This window comes from Microtus pennsylvanicus, chromosome 13 (assembly GCF_037038515.1).
Source record: "Microtus pennsylvanicus isolate mMicPen1 chromosome 13, mMicPen1.hap1, whole genome shotgun sequence".
Classification (NCBI taxonomy): domain Eukaryota; kingdom Metazoa; phylum Chordata; class Mammalia; order Rodentia; family Cricetidae; genus Microtus; species Microtus pennsylvanicus.
In genome coordinates, this window is record NC_134591.1 from 13,974,967 (window position 1) to 13,998,208 (window position 23,242).

The 23,242-nt window shown below is 36.3% G+C and overlaps 1 protein-coding gene across 1 annotated transcript in view; it reads left to right on the plus strand.

Annotated features, from left to right (window-relative positions):
• Nucleotides 1–14,029, plus strand: part of LOC142834265 (heterogeneous nuclear ribonucleoproteins A2/B1-like) — a 75,945-nt gene extending 61,916 nt beyond the window's left edge. The window contains exons 4-5 of the mRNA XM_075946553.1: nt 10,804–10,889; nt 13,061–14,029. Coding sequence (XP_075802668.1) covers nt 10,804–10,889; nt 13,061–13,793 — 819 coding nt within the window. The 3' untranslated portion in view covers nt 13,794–14,029. The remainder of the gene's footprint in view (nt 1–10,803; nt 10,890–13,060) is intronic.
• The last annotated feature ends 9,213 nt before the right edge of the window (nt 14,030–23,242 follow it).

The following is a 23,242-nucleotide window of genomic DNA, read 5'->3' on the forward strand; positions in this document are numbered from 1 at the left end:
ATCCATTTCTTCTATCTTATTGGTGTAGGAGTTCCTTCTGTATGTGTGTGTTGTTTTCTTTGGTTGAATAAAGAGACTGTCTTGGCCTTTTTACAGGGCAGCCCTTAGGTGGGCTGAGTAGACAGAACAGAATGCTGGGAAGAAGGGAAGTATGGCAGATGCCATGATTCTTCTGCCCAAGAAAGACATAGGTTAGACTCTTGCTGGTAAGCCACAATCACGTGGTGATACACAGATTAATAGAAATGGGTTAATCAAGATATGAGAGTTAACCAATAAGAGGCTAGAGCTAATGGGCCAGGTAGTGTTTAAATGAATACAATTTGTGTATTGTTATTTCGGAGTATAAGCTAGCTGGGCAGCAGGACACAGTCCGCCACTCTTCTCACCACATCTTATCTTCAATAACTTACATTCTCTCTTTCATCTCTTCTATTCTGTTTGATGGGGCTTGCCTCTGAATTTACTGTACAAGTCCCTAAAGTTTTCCTTTTTTTATTTTCCATCAGTTTGGGTATTATTTATTAATCCTATTTCCAGTCTTAAATTCTTCATTTCATTACATTGTTTGTTTGTGTTCTCAAATATTTCTTTATTAGAGTCAATCATTTTATCTTTAAGGACTCCTAACATATTAATTGTGGTCCTTGTTTTGTATGTCAACTATAGTTCAATATTTCATTTCCCAAAGCCTAATGCATCAGAGTTTCTGGGCTCTAGGAGAGATATATTGTCTTGGATTTCATTTATTGTGTTTTGCTGGTATCAAGGCATCTGGGTTTTGGATAATTGTAATTCTATGTGTTGAATTTTGGTCTTGTCTTTCTTGGGTAGCTATTCTGCTCATTGGTTTCTGTCCTCTTTCTGGTTCTAAGAGAGTGTGGTTGGTGTGATTGTCTGGCAGAGAATGCTTCTGAGATCCTGCTCTATGTGGTCGTAGGACATTCCAGTTAGAATGTGTTTCCTGGTATTGGGAGCTGACACTTAGGGATGGAGATATGCTAGAAAGAAAGGGAGCTGAGTGCATCCATAGGAGGGAGAAAAGCTGGTTGTGGCACCTGGATCTGTTCATTACCATCATAATGGGCACAAAGTGTCGGGAGAGCCACGACTGGTAGTCTGCTACAGATTTGGCATGAGACTGGTAGGTTGTGTCTGGAGAAGAGGAAGAAAGTGAAGGTCTGAAGGCTGCCTACCTACTTTCCTGGGCTATCCTCCACTCTGGGCAGTATGAACAGAGGCATCTCAGTGAAGCCCTTTGAAAAATGTCAGCTCTTTTCTGGCCAGTGTGGTCAGCAAGATTCTATGGACTTCTTGTGGAAGTTGGCTGCTAAGACAAAGGGATTGGTTGGTGAGAGAAACTGTACATATTCTATGAAAAAAATAACCTATTTTCACTAAATAAAAACTAAACCAAAACAAAGGTAAATAAAAACAATCAGTTCAATCATTTAACAAGTGGCTTATATTATATTGAACAATTACTATATTTTAAAAGATCACGTAGAAAGACATATGCATGAAAATATAATATTATGTATGTATGCATATACATATATGAACTATTCAAGGTTATTCTGTAGGAAATATGTTTGAACCAGCCTAATGTATATTATTAATGGAAATATTTGCATTATAATGCCTGTATTATAATTTCAGGGCTATTAATATCAACTACTTTGCCTAAAAGTTTCAACAATAAAAAAATGTGTTAATCTTTTCCATGTTGTATTGAAACATTTTCTAGAGAATTGGAGACTCCAATCCAATATCCTAAAAACCTTGCTCATTTTCTGCCATTACCCTGGAAATTATATGGTTCTATATTCTTAGAATTGAGGAATTTTTTTCCTTTTATCTGCCTCCTCCAGTTTACCACTTGGTGGTTGTTTACCTAGCCTGCTACTACAAATCCTCTGCAAATGATTATTAACTTGTGTTCTTGCAAAGACTTTGTGGAATATGAAGAGAAATTCCTGAGAAGAAGCTGCATCTTATTGTCAGCCTTCTCTAAGGCTGATTTCCTCATTTAAACATGAATGGTTGTGGAAAAGTTGAATGTTATAGTTTAATTATTTTTAATTAATTTAGCCATCTAATTAGGTATTCTTTGACTATCTCTGTATCAGACCTATATAAAAAACCTCTTAGAATGCATTAATTTAAACAAACAAAAAACTCCTAACGTCCATGAATCAAAATATTAAGAATACCATTATATAATTTCAGCAACCTATAGCACAGAGTTCCCTGCTTTGCTTTAACCTACCTATTTAATGTTTGCCCAAGACATTTGCTAAGTATAGTGATTTGTGACTTTCTTTGTTCCATTACTATAATGCTTCATGAAATTATTAGAATATTGTCGTGTAGAACCAGGGTAACCTAAATCTGTGCTATCCTGTCACTTAAATTTCACTTCAGTCATTCCTCTCTCTTTCCCCTTTTGTGGTAGAGCTGGGTTTTTACACTGACAAGATTCTTTTCAGCCGGCTGGAGACACACCTTTAATCCCAGCACTCAGGAGGCAAAGGCAGATGGAACTTTGAGGCCAGCCTGGTCTCAAGAGCTAGTTCCAGGACAGGATCCAAAGTTATAGAGAAACCCTGTCTCAGAAAACCAAAAACCAAAAACACCAAAACAACAACACCAAACCCCAAAAGAGTCTTTTCATAGCATAGCATTTATACTTATCTTCCAACTTTCACTATATGGATGTACACTATAGTGTATTAATTACAGTATACAGAGTATGAGCATTACATTATCTGAATCTACCCTCCCATCTTTCTATTTTTTACTGAATGCAAGTAAGAGAGCTCAGTAGTCATTAACCATTTGATATTAGCCAGCTAGTTTGCCAGAACTTCATAGTGTGTCATCTCTGAGATTCATCTCTCAGTTTATTGTGTAATGTAATTTTACATATGTATGTGTACATGGATGAATGTGTGTATATATTTGTGTATAAATAAAAGTGTTTATGTCTAAATAACAGTATTTATATGAATGATGCTGTATTTCTGTGTTTGCAATAGCATGTATATGAATGAGAGTGTGTGTATATGAATGACATCATGTTTTTACATGTGTATAAGTATGAAACATGTATACAAATGAAAGTATGAATGGCAGTATGTGTTTATAAGTATGCATATATGATTAATATTGTATATGTATGAATTAAAGTGTGTGTATTGTGTATGAATGGCAGTGTGTTTGTTGTATGTAAATGACTGGATGCATGAATGATATATATATATATATATATATATATATATATATATATATATTCTGTGAACTACAAGGTTTTTCAGTCACCCCACACTAATATGGTTATCTCTATGTATTCTAACTTGGCTTGGAACTCCTGATTTACCTGCCTCTGTTTCCTAATTACTTTTAAGTGTTAAAATGATGTGGTGTCCTGAAAGCCATGTCATAAGAACAACAGATATTAATATCCAAGGTGCCAGTCCACCAAAAGGAAACTCTCTAATGGAAAAACCTGGGTACGGCAAGACCACAAGGCTGTGAACTCCAGAATATCTTTTGCTTCAGTCTGTAATGTCACATGTGTTACAACAAACTTCCCTGTATTGTAGTATGTATCTCAAGAATACATCCTGATCTGCCTGGCCTTCTCATCTGTGGATTGTAAAAAATGTAACTCCTCTTTAGTCTGTGTTGTCTAATTGATATCAATATTAGCTTATACAAAGTTTTAGTGAATAAAACTGAATACAAAGAAATGCTACACAGTCAAAACTTATAAAAATAATTGAATTTTCCCCAGGTTCTGGCATAGCTGTGCATTAACTTCAAAGTAGCTTTAGATTTGACCAGGTGCCTTGCTAATTGTTTCAAAGATAAACTATTCACCCCCCCCCCAAACAATCTTATTTACAAGGACATATAGTCAGCTGTATGATTTGTTGAGCCAGGATTAAAAGTGTAAAGCAACATAATTACTGCATGTGCTTTATTTGCTAGTCTAATTAATAACCTAGGACAATAATAATTAATTACAACTTTTGTTCAGAAACAAAGTGGAAAGAGAAGCTCTGGCTGATTAGGGCTCCATAAAGTAATCTGACTTTATAACCCCAAGAGTTACAACTTTCCTTACATGGTGTAAGGTTACACATAGGACAGAAAATACAGTTTAAGATTTAAAATACTTTTAGTATCATTTTGCCTTGGAGAGTGCCGATAGAACTGACACCAAAAGATATATGGTAATCTAGAGCAGTTTATGTCACACTTCTCTCTGTCTAAATGGAGCACTCTCTGAAGTTCAAAAGAGGCAGGCTTTTATGAAGACTAATCACAAAGTGTTTATACACTCAGTAGTAGAGGTTATATTACATAATTTCCTAATTATCTTGGACTCTGCAGTAGTAGTATAATTAGGGTTATAATTCCCTTAAAATCCTTTATAAGACTACCTCTCTAGATAGATAGCAAAATAACTCATTCTTTCTTTACAACTGCAAGGTACACCACATCAGTTAAGGAGATAAATGAAAAGAAGTTTCTTCCATATTCTCTGACAAGTTATTTAGATTTATTGCATGTGAGTTGTTAGAATGTATCCCTCTCTTTATTAATTTACTTAAGTAATAGAATGTGACCTTCAGATGTAACTCCTATATTGCCTGAAAGATTCTGTTGGATATACAATCTGAGAAGAACAAAGGAGAATAGAATTCAACATAAAAAAATAAAGAGTCCATCAGAATATATGTGAATGTCTTTTTTTTTTCCTAATCCCCTCAGATAAAACAGCCTCACTTGGCCCTACCCTGTGTACTTTTCCTTTGAGCCCCGTCTGGAGCCTGGGTGCCAGTTTTTCTAGGCTGTGGTAGTAGTGGTTTGAATAAAGATGGCCCATATTGGTCCATAGGAAGTGGCACTATTAGGAAGTGTGGCCTTGTTGGAGTAGGCATGGCTTTGTTGGAAGAAGTGCATTTTGTTTCACAAGAATTTTTACATGTATTAATGATTATACTATTTTTAAACTAAACTAGAAGAATGATTTCCTGGTCTGTTATGAGAACCATAGTTTGTGAAGGTGTTTGTGACTTACTCATGGTGAACAAATATTATTCAAGCCCTTTCTCTGTGCAAGACTCAAGTGGCTACAATATTCATTAGAAGGTCACCTGGCGCTTTGGTGCTGACTCTGATTAAACCCTTAATTCACTTTGTCATTGGTAGGGTATGATTACTCTGATTCTATGATAAAAAATTAACTCTCTTTTAAATTGTATAGAGATACTACAAATGAAACAAAATTATTTGTCTGGGGGAAAAACAATTTAACCAATAACAGAACTAATACTTCAACTTTACATGGAGAATGTTTTTTTTCTATTCCTATTTTGAAAATTATTGAATTTTATAAAATAGTGTCTCAGATGCCATTGTCTCAGTCTGTCTACTGTTTTAAAGAATAGATGAGAGTAACAAAAGCCTAATAATTAAGAACACTTGCTGGGCATGAGGAGCTGACTTCAAATTGCCAGTATTTATAGAAAAATGTCAGAAGCATCTGTGTGTGGATAGAGTTTTATCCCTGTGCCTGGCAGAGACAGGAATTCTGGGACTTTCTAACCACCAGCAGAGCTCCAGGTAATGTGAGAGAACCTGTCTGAAGGCAATAAGGGCAGGATGAAGGAATAAAGGAAGAAGAATTCAAATACAAGCTCAGGACACTAGACATTTTCCTCTGTCCTTTACATTAGCACACACACACACACACACACACACACACACACACACTCACCCACACACATACTAAAGTAAGTTTTGAAAAAAAAAGAACGAGTAATTATTCTATTTTTAATTGTAGGTATTTGTTTGTGGGTGTACATTGCACAGGATAACCCAAACAGACATGTACCCATGCAGATATTAGAAGTGTGTTCTCTCCTTAGACCAAGTGGGTTCATGAAACTGAATTTAGGTCAGGTTTTGTGGAAAACACCTCTACCAACTAAGCACCACCCTACAGTGTATATAATTTATCAAGTGCATCACAATTGTGGAGTCTGGGAAGTCCAAGATCATGATATCTACTGAGAGCCTTCCAGATGCCTCACATTTGATGTGGGAAGGTCATCTGTCTATCTGTTGCTTTCTTTGGTTAATTAATAAAGAAACTGCTTGGCCTGATAGGTCAGAACATAGGTGGGTGGAGAAGACAGAACAAAATGATGGGAAGATGGGAAGTGAGGTCAGACACAATGGAGCCAGCCACCAGGTCATACATGCTGAATCTTTCCCGGTAAGCCACCACCTCATGGCTTATTATTAGAAATGGGTTAATCAAGATGTGAGAGCTAGCCAATAAGAGACTAGAACTAAACTTAATTGTCTTGTACCTGATTTTGGTGAAATCACTTTGAGTTTCTCTCCATTTCATTTGATGTTGGTTGTTGACTTGCTGTATATTGGTTTTATTATATTCAGATATGCTCCTTTTATCTCTGATCTCTCCAAGGCCTTTATCATGAAGGTGTGTTGAGTTTGTCAACATGAGTTGACATGAGTTTGTCAAATGTTTTCTCAGCCTTTAATGATATGATCCTATGTTTGTTCTTTCAGTTTATATGATGTATTATATTGATAGATTTTTATATGTTGAACCATCCCTACATCTCTAGGATGAAGCCAACTTGATCATGCTGGATGATATTTTTTTGACATGTTCTTTGATTCAGTTTGCCAATATTTTACTGAGTATTTTTGCATAAGTGTTCATGAGGTCAGATTGGTCTGTAATTCTTTCTTGGTTGCATCTTTGTGCAGTTTTTGTATCAGAGTAACTGTAGCTACATAAAAAAAAGTTTTGCAATGTTCCTTCTGTTTCTATTATGTGGAACAATTTGGAGAGTATAGGTGTTAGCTCTTCTTTGAAGTTGTAGAAGAATTCTGTGCTGTAACCATATGGTCCTGGGATATTTTGTTTTTTTGTTTGGAAGGCTTTTGATGACTGCTTCTATTTCTTTGCAGGTCTATTTAAGTTCACCTAGTCTTGATTTAATTTTGGTATGTGGTACCAATCCGGAAAATTGTTTATTTCTTTTACATTTTTCAATTTTGTGGAGTACAGGTTTTCAAAGAATGGCCTAATGATTCTCTGGATTTCCTCAGTGTCTGTTGTTATGCCTCCCTTTTAATTTCTGATTTAGTTAATTTGGATGTTCTTTCTCTGCCTTTTGATTAGTTTGGCTAAGGGTTTTCTATCTTGTTGATTTTCTCAAAGAACTAATTCTTTGTTTCATTTATTCTTTGCATTGTTTAAAATTTGTTTCTATGTTATTGATTTCAGCCCTCAATTTGATTATTTTCTGTCATCTATTTTTTCTTGGCAAGTATGCTTCTTTTTGTTCTAGAGCTTTCAGGTGTGTTGTTAAGTCACTAAATGTGAGGTTTCTCTACTTTTTTTTTAAATATGGGCACTTAGTGCTATGAACACTCCTCTTAGCACTGGTTTCATAGTGTCCCATAGGTTTGAATAAGTTGTGCCTTAATTTTCATTGAATTCTAGAAAGTCTTTTCTTTCTTTCTTCCTTTCTTTCTTTCTTTCTTTCTTTCTTTCTTTCTTTCTTTCTTTCTTTCTTTCTTCCTTCCTTCCTTCTTAACCCAGGGGTGATTCGATTGAGCTCTGTTTTATTTCCATTAGTTTGTAGGCTTCCAACAAGTAGTGTTGCTGTCAAATTCTGACTTTAAACTATGGTGATTCGATAAGACACAGGGGGTTACTCCAATATTTTTTTGTGTCTGTTGAGGTTTTCTTTGTTACTAAGTATGTGGTCAATTTTAGAGAAGGTCCCATAAGATGCTGAGAAGAAGGTATATTATTTTGTGTTTGGGTGGAATGTTCTAAAAATGTTTATTAGGTTTATTTGAGGCATTACATCTGTTAGTTCCCTTATTTCTGTTGAGTTCCTATCTGATTTGACTTGTCCATTGGAGAAAGTGTGGTGTTGATGTGTGTTAATGTGTGGCATTTGATGTGTGATTTATGTTTTAGTAATGTTTCTTTTACATATGTGGGCATTTTTGTATTTGGGGCATAGATGTTTGAAATTGAGATTTCAACTTGATGGATTTTTCCTGAGAAGTGTATGAAGTGTCCTTCTCCATATCTTCTGATTGATGTTAGCTTGAAGTCTAATTTATTATATATTAGGATAGCTACAAATACTTGTTTATTAGGCCCATTTGTTTGGAAAATCCATTACCAATCCTTTGCTCTGAGGTAATGTCTGTCTTTGAGGTTGAAGTTGTTCTTTTTATACAGCAGAAGGATGGATACTGTTATAATATCTATTTCTTATGTCATGACTTTTTATAGGTGAATTGAGTCCATTGATATTAAGAGATATTAGTGACCAGTGATTGTTAATTCTTGTTATTTTTTGGTGGTCCTGTTTGTGTGTTTCCATTCTTTGGTGTTTGCTGGTGTGAAGTTATCTGTTCCCTGTATTTTTGTGGGTACAGTTAGCTTCCTTGGGTTAGAGTTTTCCTTCTAGTGCTTTCTGTAGGGCTGGATTTGTGAATAGGTATTGTTTAAATCTGTTTTTGTCATGGAATACCTTGTTTTCTCCATCAATGGTAATTGAAAGCGTTGCTGGGTATAGTAGTCTGGGCTTGCATCTATGTTCTCTTAGTGTCTGCAGCATGTCTGTTCAGGACCTTCTGACTTTCATAATTTCCATTGAGTAGTCAGGTGTAATTCTGATAGGTCTGCCTTTATATGTTACTTGGCATTTTTCCTTTAGTAGCTCTCAATATTTTTTTTTAGTCTATACGCTTTGCCCTTTCATTATTATATGGTGAGGGGACTTTTTATTTTGTTCCAGTTTACTTGGTGTTCTGTAAACTTCTTATATCTCCATAGGGATATTCTTCTTTAGGTTGGGAAATTTTTCTTCTGTGATTTTATTTAATATATTTTCTGAGCCTTTGAGTCAGAATTCTTTTCCTTCTTTTATCCCTATTATTATTAGCTTTGGTCTTTTCATGATGTTCCAGATTTCCTGGGTGTTTTTTGTTAAGAATTTATTGGATTTAACATTTTCTTTGACCAATGAATTTATTTTCTCTATAGTATCTTCAACATCTGAGATTCTTTCTTCCATCTCTTTTAATATGTTGGTTATGCTTTCATCTGTAGTTTGAGTTATTTACCAAGATTTTCCATATCCAGAATTCCTTCAGTTTGTGTTTTTTTTATTGCCTTTATTTCAGTTTTCAAGTCGTGAACTGTTTGAAGAGTTTGCTTCACCTGTTTGTATTTTATCTAGTTTCTTTAAGAGATTTATCGATTTCTTCCAATTTTTCATTTGTCTTTTCAGATTTCTTTAAAGGAATTTTTATTTACTCTTTAAAGGTCTCCATTATTCTCATAAAATTTAAAATCATTTTCTACTGCTTCTGCTGGGTTACAATGATCAAGTCATTCTGTTGTATGATCACTGGGATCTGGAGTTACCATTTTTCCTTTTAGGTTGATGAATGAATTCTTGTGTTGGCACCTACCCATCTCTTCCTTCAGTTGACACTGGCAGTGTCCTTTCCTCTCATTCCAATACTTGCAGTGGCTGTCTGTGTCTTAGTGAGCTATTCTTGGTCTGCTCTGTATTGTCACTGTTTGTGTCTGAGGAAGCTGCTGAGGTCTCCCTTGGCCTGCTGTCTTGGTCCACTCTCTTGGTCTGCTCTCTTGATCCACTCTGTGCAGTTGCAACCTGTGCTTCTGAATTCTTCTGAGGTCATGGTGGGGGGGAATAGGTAGGTTTGGAGGCAGAGTGGGACTCATAGCTTACATGGTCCAATCGATGGGGTGAGGGTGTTAAAATAGCCTACCTTCAGGAAGCTTGCCTGCTGGCTGACTAAAAAGGTGAAATGGATGGGGTCGCAGGGTTTTGCTTAGAAAGTGGTGTCCCCCGCTGAGGGTGATCACTCATCACTTGATCAGCTCTACGTAGTCACAGCCTGTGCCTCAGAGTTCCCCTGAAGTCATGGGGAATAGGTGGGTTTGCTTGGCTTTTTTCTTTCTTTCTTTCTTTCTTTCTTTCTTTCTTTCTTTCTTTCTTTTTGGTTTTCTTTAAGAAATTTATTGATTTATTCCATTTTTTGCTGTTTCTTCTACTCCTATAAGGGAATTTTTAATTTATTACCTCATTCCCATTTCATCTCTCATCTTTCCTTCCAGTAACTATTACCTACTTGATTCATATTTCTAATATTAAAAGCATAAGCAGTATTCCAAACAACAAAGGAAGTTTTCTAACTAGGCACACTTATAGGTAGAAGAGTGTGTCCAGTTGGTAGCATTTGCAGTTATAGCATCATGTAAAGTGTAAGAAAATTTTGTCTCTAATGATGAATGTTTACCATTTGAAATCTAAGTTCTCACAATCAACTCATCAGCCAAGGCTGAATCAATTTGTTCTTCATTCTATACTACTCTATCTCCTATGTGGAATATACCAGGTTTTTTTCCTATCATCCTATAGATCACATAACTTAAAAGTTTATTCTTAATAGGTGGCATGGCTTATCTCTTCTTCTTATGTTCTTCTCTCAACTTCCTACAGCATTGGCTCAACAATTAGAAATGAGAGCATTGTGGGTTTCTATGATTCTGCCTCATTCCTTGTTCCTAGGCTGTTTATGTTAACTTTATTTATTTATTAGCATTTCTCCAAGATTCTTTGTAGTTAAAATCATCCTCTTCAGAACAGTTATGCAAATCTGTAATATTGTCATAAACTTCCTTGACTTTTTCAGGCTAGTCACAAGGTGCATTGTGAGAAGCCTGAATTCATGCTTAAACCTGATGCATCAAAGGCATTAAGGACTGAATTAGGCCCACTGTATACTTTTAGCAACATCCCCCCTGGTTCACCCAAAGGAGAATCATCAGGAGAAAGTTTACATTTTGTAATAGCTATTTTATCCATGACTGAGAGAGTGAAACTAAAGGCAGCCAGAAACATGGTTTATATAAAGAAAGAAAGGAGAGCTGGTAGCACATATGCTCCTGGGGTCACGCCCAGAATTATGCAGCAAACTGTCCATTGACCTTGCCAAAAATAGGGCAGATTCTTCAGGGCATTGTCACAAGGAGAATTTAGTCATGCTATTCCCAGGTCCCCTGAAGAAATCACATGCCCCTGGCACTGCTATACTATCATATGATTTTAGAACTGAAAAGTTTTGTTACTAATTTTGCTAACTTCTGTATTTTCTCAAACATTTGTTTCTGTGTGGACATATTCAATATTTATTGCTCTTTATCACTGAGTTGAAGAACTCAAAGGACATTCCTTGATGGATATGTTGTCTCAGTCTTCTCTAGGTTGTGATATTGTACTGTCTCAAGTGTTCTTCAGATCAGGGAATCATTCTTCCATTACTTGTGTGTGTACCTCGCCTGAATCTGCATCTTTTCACTTATTTTAGAACTTATTTTCTTTTTTTTTATGACTATACTCCAAAATTTGCATACCTCATGAACATTTCTGCATCGTCTTATTCTTCTTGTCTTTTAACTATTCTTTCACTTGATCATTTAAACATCATAGTGCTACTCCCAACTTTTATGTCATCCCTTCACTCTCAAAATAAGATGGCTACTATGAATAATAATATCAATAATAATAGTAGTATTTAGTTCTAGAACATATGCTAAGTTTCTTATTTTTATCTGTTGACATAGTCTTGTATTTCTTTTAACTCACTGATTTACAAAGCAGTTGTAGCTATTTCTTTAGTAACCTTCTCAGAATTTTCTAATCATTCTGCTCTTTGACTAGAAGTCCTTAGAACAAGATGCTATTTTCTCTGACTGCTTGTTGGAATGCCTCATACTGGAGCCCTCCTGAGAGCAATACAATTCACAACATCTCACACTCTGTGGTTTACATACCAACCTGGCAGCTGTAGTCTCTGAGAGGTGCCATATTATAGTCTTACGCCTTCTCTAAAACTCAGATGTAGAGACAAAAAAAGCCCAACTGCTGTTCTTCTTCTTACTTGTAGAATCAAAAAGATTCTGAAGTTTAAAACACACGAAGCCCAGAAGATCTGCAATCTACTGACTGTAAGAAGGTGAACTCAAAGAAAAATATATAGTCATCCGCCGGGATATGGGAAGTAGACAAGATTGCCGGGCAAAAACTGGGAACTTGGGGGTGGGGTGGGATGGGGGTAAGGGGAAATAGTGTGATAAAAGTGAGAAGGGGAGGATGGGGGGATCTTGGGGGAATGGGATGGTTGGGATAAAGGAAGGGTAGATATGGGAGCAGGGAAGTATATATCTTAAGGGAGCCATCTTAACGTTGGCAAAAGACTTGACTCTAGAGGGGCTCGCAGGTGTCCAGGGAGATGTCCCCAGCTAGTACCTTGGGCAACTGAGGAGAGGGAACCTGAAATGACCCTATCCTATAGCCATACTGATGAATATCTTGCATATTACCATAGAAGCTTCATCTGGCGATGGATGGAGATAGAGACAGAGACCCACATTGGAGCACCGGACTGAGCTCCCAAGGTCCAAATGAAGAGCAGAAGGAGGGAGAACATGAGCAAGGAAGTCAGGACCGCAAAGGGTGCACCTACCCACGGAGACAGTGGGGCTGATCTATTGGGAGCTCACCAAGGCCAGCTGGACTGGGACTGAATAAACATGGGATAAAAATGGACTCTCTGACCATGGCGGACAATGAAGGCTAATGAGAAGCCAAGGATAATGGCACTAGCTTTCGATCCTACTGCATGAACTGGCTTTGTGGGGGCCTAGCCTGTTTGGATGCTCACCTTCCTAGACCAGGATGGAGGGGGGAAGACCTTGGACTTCCCACAGGGCAGGGAATCCGGACTGTTCTTCAGAGAGAGAAGGAGGGGGAATGGAGTGGGAATGGAGTGGGAGGAGGGGGAGAGAAGTGGAGGGAGGGGGAGAGAAGTGGGGGGAGGGGGAGAGAAGTGGGGGGAGGGGGAGAGAAGTGGGAGAGGGGCAGGGAAATGGGAGGCGGGGAGGAGGCAGAAATTTAAGAGAGGAGTCTGGAAAACCAGGAGCCCATGTGACTGTGAAGAAGCTGTTTGTTGGTGGAATTAAAGAAGATACTGAGGAACACCACCTTAGAGATTACTTTGAAGAATATGGGAAAATTGATACTATTGAAATTATTACTGATAGGCAGTCTGGAAAGAAAAGAGGCTTTGGATTTGTTACTTTTGACGACCATGATCCTGTGGATAAAATTGTATTGCAAAAATACCACACCATCAATGGCCATAATGCAGAAGTTAGAAAGGCATTGTCTAGACAAGAAATGCAAGAAGTCCAAAGTTCCAGGAGTGGAAGAGGAGGAAACTTCGGATTTGGAGATTCTCGTGGTGGTGGTGGCAATTTTGGACCAGGACCAGGAAGCAACTTTAGGGGGGGATCTGATAGATATGGAAGTGGACGAGGATTTGGAGATGGCTATAATGGGTATGGAGGAGGACCTGGAGGTGGCAATTTTGGAGGTAGCCCTGGTTATGGAGGAGGAAGAGGAGGATATGGTGGTGGAGGACCTGGATATGGCAACCAGGGTGGGGGCTACGGAGGTGGTTATGACAACTATGGAGGAGGAAATTATGGAAGTGGAAATTACAATGATTTCGGAAATTATAACCAGCAACCTTCTAACTATGGCCCAATGAAGAGTGGAAACTTTGGTGGTAGCAGGAACATGGGAGGACCAGTGAAGGCACCGCTTATTCTCAAAGACTAGAGCCCAAGCCCTGGACCCCAAGGTCGAGGCGGACCATTGGAAGCCAGTGCCTGTCCTCGGCCCATACTGTGTCCAGAAGCCAATGAGCCTCTGGAACTAGCGTGTGATGTAGCCACCACATGGGGATCCCACCCCGAAGCCTAGGTCTGTACATTTCTGAATGTTCCTAGTAGAATAAACAGTTTACTGACTCCTGAAAAAAAAAAAAAAAACAATAAATAAATAAATAAATAAAAGATCTTTGACTTGGAGTTTTGTGTTGAGCCATAAACTTGACCCAATAGGAAGAAAGTATAAAAACAGGTTTGGCATACTCTTGCCTGTTATCCCACCAAAAGTGTTAAGATGAAGTCAAAGAGTCCTAAATAGAACAGTATGGAATACCTCAAACATCATTCCCAGAATTCCCTCTAATTTTAAGAAAAGAACATTGTTCATGTTTGTCAGTGAAATAGAACTGTAATTCTTCCTAGTCTACTATATTGTATTGGATGAACCATCTATAGCTTTAAGCTTCAGAGTCCTTATCATTAAAAAATCTAAGCTGTTTCCACATGTCAAAAAAAATTCCCTCATCCAGCATGCTAATTTTGTAAGTTGTATAACTGCCATATATGCAAGTTAGACACACCATTCCCTGTATCAACTTCGAGTAAGAAAATAATTTGGGAATAAAACTTGGCAAAACAACGTCTTGAGCTGCCAACAGTTTTTTCTGCAAGATTTCAAAACATTAAGTTTTAGTATTCACTTTCAAACTCAAGCCAATTTTGCTTAAGGGAACACTATTGTTTGAGCTGAGAAAATAGTCAAACCAAAACTGTGGTTATGCATCTGGCTCTCTTATTAGACATATGCAAACAATAGTTTTGTGAGTTATTCTTTTAAATGATACAAGTTTCAAAATTTGTATGCATATGGAATTTCTTTTCAGCTTGAAAAGGTTAAAATCACATTATGACCCCAAAGATTCGCTCCTCAGAAAAGTGTATGTATTTATACAGTCTATATTCTTTTGTAGAAATGGAATTTCCTTTTCCTCTCTATTGTTTCTCTCAGGTCACGTTTAACCATATACAGTTCTTAAAGCAGCCACAATCCTAAGTTCCAGGAGTATCATATCATTGTCTTACAGGGAACATTTAGTAGCCTCTTTGACATTTCTTATTCTCCGTGTCTCCCATGTCCTTTATTTGGCTGTCCTCTTTTTCTATTATCCATGTATAGTGAATGAGCTTTGTCTGCATGTATATCTGTGCACCATATGCATGCCTGGTACCAATGGAATAAAGACATGGGTGTTGGATTCTTTAGGACTAGATGGTTATGAACTGCCACGTTGAGTGCTGGGAATAAAATCCAGGTCCTCTGGAAGATCAGCTCTATCTCTCAGACTGTCCACCCTCTCTTAAAATTCCAAGGATTTTTGAGTTTTCAGTTTCTGCCATGCGGTACCCAGGGAATTTAAATTTATTAAGTTGGATTCTCTTGTCTCAAATAGTGACATATATGAGTGAGTAACTTCTGAAATCTATTTTAGAGCCTTCTGCCCATAATGATATTATATGCTTAGCTTTTTCATATTCCACTATGATTGTAAGCAACCTTTAGGTGGTATCCCTATTGACTCTATTCTTTGGCAACATTTGGAACAATAAACAAAACCTATTGATCATCTCAAAAGTTACTTTAAGGTACAATAGTGATAGCTCAGTGATTAAAAGCAATGGCTTCTCTTCCAGAAGCTTGAGGTACTAGCTCCTAAATTCATAACTGCAACTTTATTCATAGAGAACCCAACACATTCTTCTGACTTTCAAAAGTACCAAGCATGCAATTGGTATACAAACATATTTTTAGGCAAAACATTGACAGGCAAAATAAGTTTTTTTATAACTATAAAAGTAAGAAATATGCAGAATAACCACCCAGCCAGATCCTCCACATTCTTTTCTAGGGAATAACCAAAAGAGTCCTGGTAGTAAGTCCTTCCATGTACCATCTTCAGCCACCAAAATCTAACCCAGGTCCTACATCCAATGTTTTGGTCTAGACTGACCACCACTTCTTGTCTTTTCCACAAACTTAGAGGCTTCTTTCAGGACCTTGTCATATGTCCCCAACTTTCAGGCCCTTCCTACATATACATACATACATATATATATATATATATATATATATATATATATATATATATATATATATATATATAGAGAGAGAGAGAGAGAGAGAGAGAGAGAATTTCAGTTAATTTAAAGTGAATATTGCATTTATTGCTGAGAGATACTCAATAAAAAACACAAATACAAGGCTGATGAAAGTTGCAAAAAGAATCCAGAATTTGAGAATGTAATTTAATACAAATATATAAGTATTGAAGAGGATTGAAATTTAAATGAAGATAATTGAATAAAACCAACAACCAACTACAACACTCAAAGGAAAACCTTATAAGTAGAATAAATTAAGCAGAAGACAGGATATTATGACTAAGCAGTAAACTAGAGAATCTAGAAAAAAAGAAAAAAATACTAAAAAGTGTTTTAAAAACACAGGAAAGAAATATACCTAAAAGGTGAAGCATCATAAAAATAACATACTTTTGAATGATATAAATAGATGAGGAAGAAGGCCAGATCTTCAATATCACACGAGAACCTTTCTCCAAACAAAGAAAATCACATACATACACATACAAGAAGCACACAGAACACCAAATAGACAAGATCAAAAGAGAAACTGCCCATGACATACTATAATTAAAACAATAAGTTTACAGAAAAAAATAAGATCATTGGAAACTACGGAAGAAAAAACAAAAGTAGTAAAGGAAAACACATCACACTAACAGCTGATTTCTTTTCTTTTCTTTTCTTTTTTTTTTTTTTTGGTTTTTTGAGACAGGGTTTCTCTGTGGTTTTGGATCCTGTCCTGGAACTAGCTCTTGTAGACCAGGCTGGTGTCAAACTCACAGAGATCCGCTTGCCTCTGCCTCCGAGTGCTGGGATTAAAGGCGTGCGCCACCACCACCCGGCTAACAGCTGATTTCTTGATGGGAACTTTGAAAGCCAGAAGAGTTTGGATCAATAAATTCCAAATTCTAAAAAAATATGATAGAAGATTAATGAACCCAGTGAAACTATCTGCCAAAGCTGAAAGAGAGGAAAAAAAGATTTCCATTATATAAAGAGCCTTAAAATTTATATCAGGCAGACCAAATCTAGGAAAAAATACCCCACAGGAAACAATATTATGGGTTGAGGGGGAATAAAAAGAGACTTGGGAGGAAGAGCAAATCTTTACAAAAGTTTGGAATAACTCCAAGTATCCAAATGACATATTACATAAGGTATCGAAATGACCTATTGCATAGCATAATAAAAGTTTACATTGACAGCAAAATCAAACCAAAACAAACCCAAACAAACAAAAACCAAAAGAAAAAGCACAAACTCAAGGAAATTGAGCAGCAAAGTATTGTAAATGACTTGGTCAATGAAGAAGTCAAAAAAGAGGAAGAATACGGAGCTAAATGAAAATGAAAACAAAGCACAACAAAATCTCTTGAACACATTTAAATTTCCCAGTACCTACATTCAAACCTCATAAAGAGCACAAAAATGACTTAATGATGCACTTAAAAGTTTTGGGAAATTTCAAACAAATGAAATTCAAACTAGGTAATGGCAAGAAATAATAAAAATCAGAGAAAAAGCAAATTGAATAGAAATAAATAAACAAGCAAGAAGTATTATAAAAAATCAACTGTACCCGCACAAAATAAAGGCAATGCAGATATCAAAGAATATTTACCACTTTATTGTTAAACTTACAGAACCAAAGTTCCAGTGTAGCACAGGTAGGGAGGAAAAAAGGGGCGAGCCGCCTCTCCGCGCACCATTTATTGGCAGGCATTCGCCTGAGGCAAACCCCGCCCTCTAAAGGGAGCTGACTTAACCCCTTCAATCAACAAAACTTAGAGTTAGTTCTTTGAAAAGATAAACAATATTAATACAACTTTGACCCAACTAACCAAAAGAAAGAGGAAGCAAAAATGAACAGAAATAGAATTGAATAGGGAAATAGTGTACATATATCTATGAAATTCAGAATATTATAAGGGAATATTTAAGAAACCTGTACTGTATTAAATTGGAAAAAATAAGATACAACAAGGATCAATTTCTAGATTCATCCAAACCACCATAACTATACTAAGAAGTCAATAGCTTAAATATACAATAATAAATGAAGAAATTTAAATAGTACCAAAAGCCTTCCAATTAAAAAGTGTTCAGGGCCACATAGATTTATAGCAGAATTCTGTCAGAATTTTAAAGATCTACAGAAATCTTTACTAATCTGTTCAAAAATAGAAAGATAAGGAGAACTCCAAAACTCCTTCCATGAAGTCAGTATTAATCACTACCAAATCTAGGTAAAGAGGCAAACAACAATAGCCAACAGAAAACTACAGATCAATAAACCTAATGAATATAAAATAAAAAATACCCAATAAAATCCTTGCAAGCTGAATATGGACACATATGAAAGAAATTATCTTCCATGAACAATTTGGTTTGATCCAGAGATGTAAAAAATAATTCAAATTATGCAAGTTCATAAATGTAATAAACTGAACAACTGAACTTAAAGACAAAGATCACACAACCAACTCAATAGATATATAAAAATCCTTTATCATAATCCAACTTATCTTCATGATAATAGTCCTGAAAAAAATAGAACTAGAGGAATAGTACCTCAACCTAATAAAAGTTACATATGAGAAACTCACATCCAATGTCATCCTAAATGAGGAAAAATAAATTCATTGAAACAATCTTACTGAAGTCAGAAATAAGACATGGCTTTCCATTATTTCCACTGTTTTTCAATGATCTGCTTTAAGCACTAGCTGCAGCAAAAAGGGAAGATAAGAAAATTAAAGGGTAAAAATAAGAAAAGAAGTTAACTAATCTTACTTGCAGATGACATGATGTAACACCTTAGAGATTCTAAAACTTATACCAAAACTAATCATCAATTTTAGCAAAATTGATACAAAATCAATTTTATAATATAGAGAAGAATCAATTTTCAAAAACCAATACATTTTCTACACAACAACTACAAACAGAGAAAGAAGTTGTGAACACATTCACAATCACACCAAAGAAAATAACATATGTAGAAATATAATTAGTCAAGAAAGAGTTCTACAAAGAAATATATCACCTGTAGGAAGAGATGAGGAAAAATAACAGAAACTGGATAGGCTTTTGATACTCACATGTTGATAGAATTAATTGTAAAAATGACCAACGTACTGAATATCATTTAAAAATTCAGCCCAATTTTAATCAAAATCCTAATCTTTTACAAAAATAGAAAAATATGCTAAAATTCATGTGAACCCAGAAAAGACCCTGTGTAACAAATAAACCTGAACAAAAATAACAGTGCTGCATGACCATCATTTCCAATTTCAAGATCTACTAAAGAGTCATACTAATAAAAATAGTATTATGACATACCAGGCATATGAACCATTAAAGCAAAATTAAACACCTAAGCATCAATGTATATAACTCAGTCATTTAATACTTGTCTGAAATGCCAAAAACATGCAAAAGAAAATACTGAATCTTAAAAATAAACTACTGGGAAAACTGGGGAGTCCACATATCTAGAAGAATAAAATTTCACCTATATTTATTACTATGTGCAAAATCTAACTCCAAATTCATCCTAGACCTAACTCTGAAAACTCAAACTTGAAAAATGTTAAAGAAAACATAGATGAAGGAAAGAACTTTCTGAATTGGACTCCATATGCTGAAGAATTAATGCAAGCTATTGATAACTGGTACTTAAAACAAAAAAGATTCTGCACATAAGAAATGATCAACTGAATGAAAGGAAACCCATGGAATTAGAAGAATGTTTGGAAGTTAATCATCTAACAGAGGATTGATATCCAAAATATATAAATAAATTCAGAAGACAAAGAGTCAAATAAAATTAAAGGTAAAACAAAAACAAAAAAACAATGACCTATTCAAAAAAATAGATTTTTATAGATTTTGGTATCTGACAGAGAACAGAGAAGAAATGATAATAGCTGAGAAAAATCTGGGAAAATGTTCATCATTACTGGCAATAAGGGAAATATAATTAACCAATCAATAAAACAAAAGTAAACAAACAAAAAAAACCTCTACATTTTTTTTTCTCACTCCAATTGCTTTGGTAAATGTGGTAGTTTGAATGTAATTGGTTTCCTATAATCTCATTGTGAATGCCACTATGCGTGGTAAGGCCTTGAAGAGTAGGTATGGCCTAGTTAGGGAAAGTGTTTCTCTTTGAGGGTGGGTTTTGCAGTTTCCTACATTCAGGACACCTCCCAGTGTTTTAGTTGACTTCCTGTTGCCTGCAAGATGTAATACTCTTATCTGCTACTCCAGCACAACAGATGACTGCATGCCATCATGCTCCTTGTCATGATGATAAAGGACTGAGCCTCTGAACCTGTACATAAGCCACTAAAATTAATGTTTAATTGTTTATAAGTGTTGTGACAGTTGTGGTGTCTCATCACAGCAATGAGTTTTGATTATTATATGGTGAGGGGATTTTTTTTTAATCCAGTCTATTCAGTGCTTTGAATGCTTCTTGTACCTTCATAGAAATATCCTTTTTTAGATTGGGAAAGTTTTCTTCTATAATTTTGTCGAATATATATTTGGGCCTTTGAGCTGTAATTCTTCTTCTTCTTCTACCCTTATTATTCTTAGGTTTGGTCTTTCTATGGTGTCCCAGACTTCCTTGATGTTTTGTGATGAGAATTTGTTGGATTTGCTGCTTTCTTTGATCAGTGTGTTTATTTCCTCTATAGTTTCTTCAGCATCTGAGATTCTCTCTTCTATTTCTTGTATTCTGTTGGTTATACTTGTCTCTGTAGTTTCTGTTCGTTTATACAGATTTTCCATATCCTGCTATCTCTCAGTTTGTGTTTTATTCATTGCCTCCATTTCAGTTTTCAAGTCTTGGACTTTTTCTTTTACCTGTTTGATTGCTTTTTCTTGGTTTTCTTCAAAATTTTTATTAGTCTTCTCTTCCATTTCTTTAAAGGAGTTTTTCACATCCTGTTTAATGGTCTTTAACATTTTCATAATATTACATCTAAACTCAGATTTTCTACTTCTTCCAGAATAGGGTGTTCAAGTCTTCCTGTTGTATGTTCGCTGGATTCTGGTGTTGTCTTGTTGCTTTTCAGATTGTTGGAGGAATTCTCATATTGGCAACTGACCATCTCTTCCTTCAAATACTGTTAGGAGAGTCTTGGCTGCTTGGTTTGATCTTTGCTGTGGCTACCTGTATACTTGGGTTTTTTTTTCTTGGTCTGCCCTCTCTTAGGTCCCCTCAGCACTGGAATTGTCACTAAGATCTTCTCCACCCTGAAGTAGGCCCTCCGGACAGATCTTCTGGTACTGGACAGGGCCACTTGCTGCCTAGGGACATCCCAGATAAAAGGGCAGGCTTACTGGGTGCAGGCTCAGTGAAACAAAGAAACTCCTGCAGCAGTTACACTCGCCAGTTTGTCCCCTGACCCTCAGCTCCAAAGGAAGCTGAGTTGGGAGATCGTATGACACCCACAGATGGGAAGGGGTGTCTGGGGGGCAAGCTGAGATGGGATAAGAAGAGAAAGGCAGTAGCTGGGGAGAGAAGCCCCTGCTGAATGACCAGAAAGTTTAGGGGATTGGAGGGTGCCTGTGCTCCCTTTCCAGGATGTTCGGCTGGCCAGTCAGGCACACACTCATCTCTCATCACAGCAATGAAAACCCTAACTAAGACGCCCATCATTGGCATAAACCCAAACACTTTATGTTCTATTCTACAGATACTTAATCAGTCATGTTTATTGTTGCTTTATTTACAATATGGAACCAACCAAAACATCCTTCAACTGATGAGTGGGTATTGAAAAGGTAGCAAACATACTGCGTGTAATACTATTATGCTGTAAAAAATAATTTTGAGGTAAATTAAACTAGAAAGATCAAGTTCAGTCAGGTAACCCAGACACAGAAAAGTTTTCCATATTCCATCTCATCTGCAATCTTAGCTCCAAAATTCAGATTAGAGTACACTGCTTGGAGTAAGTTTTTTAAAGGACTATCATCCTTAAAAATAGGACCATAGTTGGGAGTAGGGTGAGTGACATAAGAGAGAACAGGGTACAAGTAATCTCAACAGGGCAATAGGAGAAGCTGGAAGCTCAAATCAGGGAAGGGGGAGAAAGAGAAATACAGAAATGGGAGAGAGGATAAAATAGTAGTAAAATTTTTTAAAAAGTCATAATGAGTCAAACTATTGATTATCTACATTTAAAAGCCTTTAATTGTTTATATATAAAATGTTCCCATCTAAACTGACAATGCTCTCCACAAAATCTATAGACTAACAGAAATTCCAACACAAGACATGAGAAGCCTTCTTTTGAGTTCAGAGTTGTTTAAGAGACTTACAAAATATTTTTTGGCAATTGCTTTTGTTTTTGGTTGCCTCTTGGGAGTGGTAGCTTGTAAGTTATTACTGTTGAATATACCATGCATTTTGGAAACAGGAAATAGTTCTATCCGGGGCTTTGAGTATCAGCCTCAGTACCCCTTTAGGGTTTATAATTGGATGTCTATGGCAGATGAGGATCTGAGAGTAAAAAAATTAACTCAAGTACATTACGTTTAGCATCTTCTTTATTGTTTATGCAAGGGGAAAAATGAAGTGAAGGGAGTGTGGAGGAGAGGAAGAATTAGAAAAAGAGTAAGGGTGAGAATAAGGAGAAAAATAAGGAGAGCAAGGAGAAGAGGAGTAAGAATAAGGGCTGATCTCCACAAGGTTTCAAGTTTTTACAGACACAGTTGGAAAATTCCACAGGGAAGGACAATAATATTATGCATATCAAAATTACAAAAAGGGGCAAATAGAACCTGACAAAGCTGTACTCTGGAACAGGTGACAAACCCAGGAAATAGCCAGCATTCAAAGGGAAGTACCTGACATTCCAAACCATTAGATAAAGTTACTAAACATCTCTGAATCCTGCATTCACCCATTCTCCTCATCTAATCCCTTTGGTCATAATCAGCTTTGAGGATGCCCAGATTTGTTTGTAAGCAAAGGTGGGGCAAGTTGCTTTCCTGCTCAGTAACTCTCTTCTATAGAAATTTCTGTATGATCTGTTAGCAGGTAATTCTGTGGGATTGACTGTATGTTAATTTGACTGTTAGAACAAAGAATGAATGTTATTTCTCTAAGGCCTCATGGTGTGGGGAATGGAGCAAGGTCATTTTGTTGCCCCTGCAGAAGTCACATTGCTGAGGTGTTTGGGGGATGAATTCTATTTCAAAGGAAAGAAGCATTGCTTCACATGGTTTTTTCAAATA